This window comes from Panthera pardus, unplaced genomic scaffold (assembly GCF_024362965.1).
Source record: "Panthera pardus isolate Hobbes unplaced genomic scaffold, ASM2436296v1 HiC_scaffold_17, whole genome shotgun sequence".
NCBI classification, from domain to species: Eukaryota; Metazoa; Chordata; class Mammalia; order Carnivora; family Felidae; genus Panthera; species Panthera pardus.
The window spans coordinates 18454050-18460049 of NW_026526732.1; the positions used below are offsets into that span (position 1 = coordinate 18454050).

The window sequence follows — 6000 nt, forward strand, 5'->3', positions numbered from 1 at the left end:
AGTTGGGTCACAAACTCAAAACTCAAATGTCCACATGTCCTGATAAGTACTGGAAAATGTAGATGAGGAGGGCAGTGCATGCCCCATGTACAGGGGATAGCAATCCTCGGCTCCAGCTGATTATTGACCTATCTTTTGATTCTTTTTTCAAGGAAGCATGTTTCTGGATTGTTATGTCAAATCTTCTGAATTTTAAACGTTGGCTCAAAGATTAAAAGAAAAAAAAAGCTATTAAAAATACTCTTCAGGTTAAAGAGAACATGCTCATGATCTCTTAAAGTTCTTCACCTTCTATGATGCAAAATTTCCCTTGAAATCTATCTGGGATATTTCAGTCTCAATACACAACCCCTTGGTTTTTTTCACCTGTGTACTTGTCGTGATAACTTGTTTTCCCTTTCAAACTATCAGGTGAACTGTGTACCCCTTTTCTCTGTCGCTAGGAGAGATTCTAAGTCAAGCACAACTATGTATATGCACGGCAAAGTGGACCATCTAATGCTGAAGTATACTGTCAGGAAACCAGATATCACGGGGCAAATTGATGTTGTTCTGAATAACGCCAGAGAGGGGAGAGATGTGAGGACTAAACTCACTAGAAATAAAACTAAGACCGTGAGGGAGAAAGAAGAAAGATGTTTCACGTTCAGCAAACAGCAGCTAAGAGAGAACTTAGGAAATGTACCAGAATCTGAAGAACCCGGGTGTGGGAGAAGGATAGTTTTAAGGGATCAAAGTGTTCTGGGTGGTGCCTGGAATAGAAGTTTTGGCCTGAATTGTCAGGATGGGTACTGGTGTTTGGAGAATTTTCTACAGAGGGTTTGGGTAACTCAAGGAATAGGGAAGGAGGTATGAGAATGGCTTAGGAGTAGATCTAAGGAGAAGAATTGGACTTCTCTTTTATTCTGAGTAAAGACAGACTGATACCTACACCAGAGAGCCATCATTTGCTAACCTTGTATAGTCTGCACCATACAGGATCCCATTCATCAGTGAGTGTTTCATATTTTCCCTGAGAAATATCCTTCTTTCTCCTTATTCCACTTGTCCCCCGCTCTAATCTGGGACCACTGGCACCTCATTCCGAGCTGGCCTCTAGAATCTTCAGAACTCAATCTACCTGGACACAATCATTTTCCTTAAACACTGCTTTTATCATGCCATTCCACTGTTCCAACGCTTTCCATGGCTCCCATTGCCTACCAGGTCTCAACTTGTCTGCTTGGCCTTGAAGCTTCTTCAGGATCTGCTCAGCTTTGTCTCTCCCCGGCCCTTCACACGCGTTTCCTTTTCCAACACTCAGTCCCGTTCCACCACAAGGGCTGTTTCTGTCTCCCAGAATTTACTCAATGGTGTCCCCTTCACCTGGATGCCCATCTCTCTCCTTTTCAAATCCAACCCATCCTTCTCAGTCTATTTCCTAATGCAGCCTCCTTCGACCACCCTGACTTCAGAAGCACTATTACATTTAATGTCTGAACCGTGCGTCCTGCCACTCAATTATATATTATTTTGTCCTCTAATCGTTTCATGTATGTATATCGTGTCGCTCAATTATATTTTGACCTTCATGAGTCAAGAGCATGTCTTCTCCCGTTGTGTTCGCTGCAGAAACAGAGTAGTACAGACGCTCAACTCTGTGAGCACTTGCTTGGTGCTTTGTCCAGGTGAGCTCATGTGGAGAAAGAGGATGGGGACAAGTGAGGGTTTTAGGCTTGGGCTGGTGGGGGAAGATGGTTTGGGTCTCGTGGATGGTGATAAGCACCCAGGACCAGAGAGTCAGTTACCACTGTCCACTTCCCCCAAATCATGCCCACTGCTGACTGCCACCTCCTGTCCACTGCATCCTCGCATTTAGTTCATCCTTGTTGAAATTAGCCTGCGTGACTGTTGTGCTAGGTTGTGTGTTGGGCAGGGATGTGATCTACCAGCTGTCCTTGACGAGCACACAGCCTTGGGGATTTGCAGCTGGGCTTGGAGGCAACTCCAGAATGTGAACTTCCAGGGGCCACTGTTCTCTGGGAGAGAAGTGTTACCCAGTCGCATCCAGCATGGAAGCACGCTTCTAAGCAACACAGGCAGTCTGCAAGAGGGAAGCCACGCAAGAACGCACGCGCACTAAGAACAAAGAACAACCTGAGGACTAAGGACGGAGGAACTATTTTGGTCCCCCAGGCAGAGAAGGCAGACACAGAATGTCCACCATCGTGTATGAAGTTGCCAGCTTCTGAGAGCAGAGGCTTAGAGGTCTCACTTCCACCCTGCTTACTAACCAGAGAGCGTCAAGCCCATCATTAAATCTCTATGTCTCACGATCTGTGCAGTCAAGATAACAACCTGCTGACCACAAAAGAGGTTGGGTGTGTTAATTATGATAGAAAGACACTGAAACTAAGCCAGCCTTTCAAACCTCCATCTCTTTTGATTCACTCCATCACCTGAGCAGCTCTGGATTGTAACGAATTTCAGTGCCTCCTGCCCTGGGCCGTGCCTGTCCCCGGGCGTCTCAGTTGGCAGCTACTTAATCCAACGCCCAGACTGGAAGGAGCTGACAAGAGATTGCTGAGTTGCTGCCAGCAACCCAAGGCGGTTTCTGAGGCCACTGACCTGGTGGTTAGTGGCCACCGATGTGCCAAGGGGACCGGTGACAACACGTAGTGGCAGACACAGAGCCAGGGACCAAAGAAATTCCAAGTAGGAGAGATTTTTCAAAATGGCCGTCAGGGTAATCAAGGCTTAATAGAACAACAAGCTAGCACCAATTGGCCTAATAGCTGTTTACCTTACAATTCTCACATTCTCTCATGTGACTGGGAATCTCCTTGGGCTCGGGGCTGGGACTGTCAAAGTGGAGAGAGCCAATGCCTTCGTCTCATCCCTTCGTGTACTTCCTGAGCTCGGCTTCTTTCTGGGCCCCACTGGAGCCAATCAGTCCTGTGCTACATCAGCTCTCAGTCCCTAAATGCACAGACATTCCTTTTTGCCCAGAGGGCATGCGGGGAAAAAAAAACCTCCTTTCATTTTTCCGGAGTTGGTCACAAATGAACTCCTAAAAAAACAGAGGAATTTAAAAAATCTAAATCTCACAAGAGCATAGAAATAGTTCAGTTTCCAGAATACAAGTGGTTGATATGCTTGCTAAGTAAATGATTTGAATGGCTTGGATACACAAAGGTCAATGTCTGAAAAGCTTGAATATTCATCTGAACATTGTGCTTTTTCAGTGATGCCTGGGGACAGTGCAGTATAGTTTACCCTCCTTTCTCCAAAAGTATACAATAAGACTTGCCGTCTCAGATTTAACATTAAAAGCTAAGACTTCAGGGATGATGCATATCCTTAATAAATAGAAGTGACGTTTTAATTTGCTCTTATAGTCAACTTCATGCAGTAAAAAAAAAAAAAAATCACCTACGTTTGTGACAGAATCTTCTATTTCCAATGAAGTTCAAATTCACATTAGAAAGAGAAAACAAAATGAAAATTTATACTGTGGGACAGGACATATACTAACTGAAAAAGCATTGGGCTGGGGTTGAAGTCTGTGATCTTGTAGCCCAACTCGGGGTTGTTCAACTAGGGGAACTTCAGTTTATTCAACTTTAAAATGAGATGATCAGGGGCAACCGGGTGGCTCAGTCGGTTGGGCGACCGACCTCGGCTCAGGTCATGATCTCGTGGTCCGTGAGTTCGAGCCCCGTGTTGGGCTCTGTGCTGAGAGCTCAGAGCCTGGAGCCTGTTTCAGATTCTGTGTCTCCCTCTCTCTCTGACCTTCCCCCATTCATGCTCTGTCTCTCTATGTGTCTAAAATGAATAAATGTTAAAAAAATAAAAATAAAAATAAAATGAGATGATCACCCAGGGTCACCGAGGCCGGGGAATTTGTACCATTCTCAGAGGCTTTCAGGACTTGACCAATTCATGTGAAGTAAACCCAGCAGTTCTTTGTAACATAAAGGGAAACAGCAGGTCTGAATATTCCCAGTTTAAAAATCATAAAAGTTAATTTTAGGCACCAGTATGCTCCTTTATCATGGTCTTCCAGTGATATGCTATAATTATTATATATATATTCACTTACATACGTATACATGAAATCTTAAAAAGAGGTACACTTAAAATAAAAAATGACAATGCAATATAGAATTCCAAGAAATTCTTCATTTGTGTTAAAATCCTAGTTTGACTTCACAGTTCCTTTCTGTCAGTGAGTCGTCTTGCTTCATTAAGGTCACATCTTGTATGCCCACAAGATGTTCAGTATGGTTCACCAATAAAATTAGGAAAATTTATGCCCAAACAATCCATCCAAAGTCATTTCTCACTAATACCATTTGGTATGTAGAAGGCATGTTTCATTTTAAAATAATGAGCAAGACTACAATCTTTTGATGATAAATTCCTCTTTCATCCTAATTTTATGAAAAGCTACAAGGAAAATGCCCAGTATGATGCCCTTGATATTTAAACACTTCATTCAACTTACCATTGGTGTGCTCCAAAACTCAGCCTCCCTTGCAAAATGCTCCATACTGGAGGGATAAATTTCTTGTTCTGCCTTGTCAAAGGGGTCACTTGGACTGCTCAAGTGACTGAGCGCAGGAAAGCAAACATTTTAACTGAGCCGCTTTCAAAATACTGACGGTTGCGTTCTCTCATAGCTGAGAGTCGTGGGAGAAATGGAATTTACATACGTTAAGGTGAGATGGGTGTGGGCATTTCCCGGGGTCATGATTCAAAACGAAGATATGTTTCATTCAAGGAGTTAATAACATAACTCCAAGAAGAAAAGTACCCCCTAGCTTTACTGCCACTTAAGACCTGACAGCTCATACTTCCATGCACAAATTCACCACGCCTTGGTCACCATGCCAAGAACAATCCTACAGTGGGTGGTGTAGGTAACTTCTGGCATTTGTCTTTCATAGAAGACTTGGGTAATTATAAATCTCCCAGCTCACTGCTCACTTTAAGGTGTGCACAGTAACACAAGAATGGACACCTGGAACGCAAGTCTAAGGTTGCAAATTCAGGGAGACAACTTTTGGCATTCTTGGGGGTGAAATTAACCAAAGCCGGCTGCTAAACGATTCATCCCTCTGTGTGCTTTGTTAGAACAGGTAAAATTTGATTTTAGATAGCCGCACAAAGATACACATGCTTAAAATATTCTCATTTTTTTCTTATAGGAGACAGGAGAAGAAATACTTCCTTAAGATATCCTAGAGCCTTGGATCTGTCGTTATCGTTTTGGGTCTCACTCAGACACTGAACACTGCCATCTTCATTAGTCCTGATTAACAATCGCACGAAAGAAACGTATTTGTAAGTAGAGAGGTCTCACACCCTACCATTTCTGCAAGCTGAAGAAATAAGAAAAAGTGGTCTAGATAAAATCTGATAGTAGAGACCGAGGAGAATTCTGGTCTCTTCTTTCTGCGGTCTTATGACCTTTACACGTTCAACACATCAGATATTTAGAGCCAATGAAGCGCCCAGAGCTTATGACAAAAAGTAAAACTCCGATACACAAACTGCGTATCCTTTAATAAAACTTCCCCTGGGTGTTCTAACGACATTTCCTTCCTCGGCCAGTTTCTAATTACACAGGGCTTAGTGAGCAGTGGCCCTTTACAGTAAAACATAGCTGTGGTCAAACAGCTGAGTTTTACCTCCAAAGCTTGGTGTGGAAAGTCACGAGCCACCATCGTGTTGTTCCAACACAAAATGTACCACTTTTATAGTTCTTCTCTTGCCCGGAGATTGTTCTCCCCCCTCCTTTTAATACGGACAGAGCTTTCTAAAAATGCTCAGTTGGACCTCGTTTTACCCAGGAAAGCAGTTATTTATATCTGGTACATTTTCTCCATTTCCTTGGTGCCCCAAATCAGGATCGACCTCGTCAGAGTAACTGCTTCAATGTCCCCAAATGACTATTTCCAAACTAAGAGACCTGGAGGAATTAAAACAAAAATTGGTCACGGAACAGTAACTAATCGG

General features: G+C 43.3%; 1 protein-coding gene across 1 annotated transcript in view; it reads right to left on the reverse strand.

Annotated features, from left to right (window-relative positions):
• The window catches only part of SASH1 (SAM and SH3 domain containing 1), a 334045-nt gene extending 329440 nt beyond the window's left edge, over window positions 1-4605 (reverse strand). Inside the window, exon 1 of the mRNA XM_019424975.2 lies at window positions 4487-4605. Within this exon, the coding sequence (XP_019280520.2) occupies window positions 4487-4531 (45 nt within the window). The 5' untranslated portion in view covers window positions 4532-4605. The remainder of the gene's footprint in view (window positions 1-4486) is intronic.
• Between the last annotated feature and the right edge of the window lie 1395 nt (window positions 4606-6000).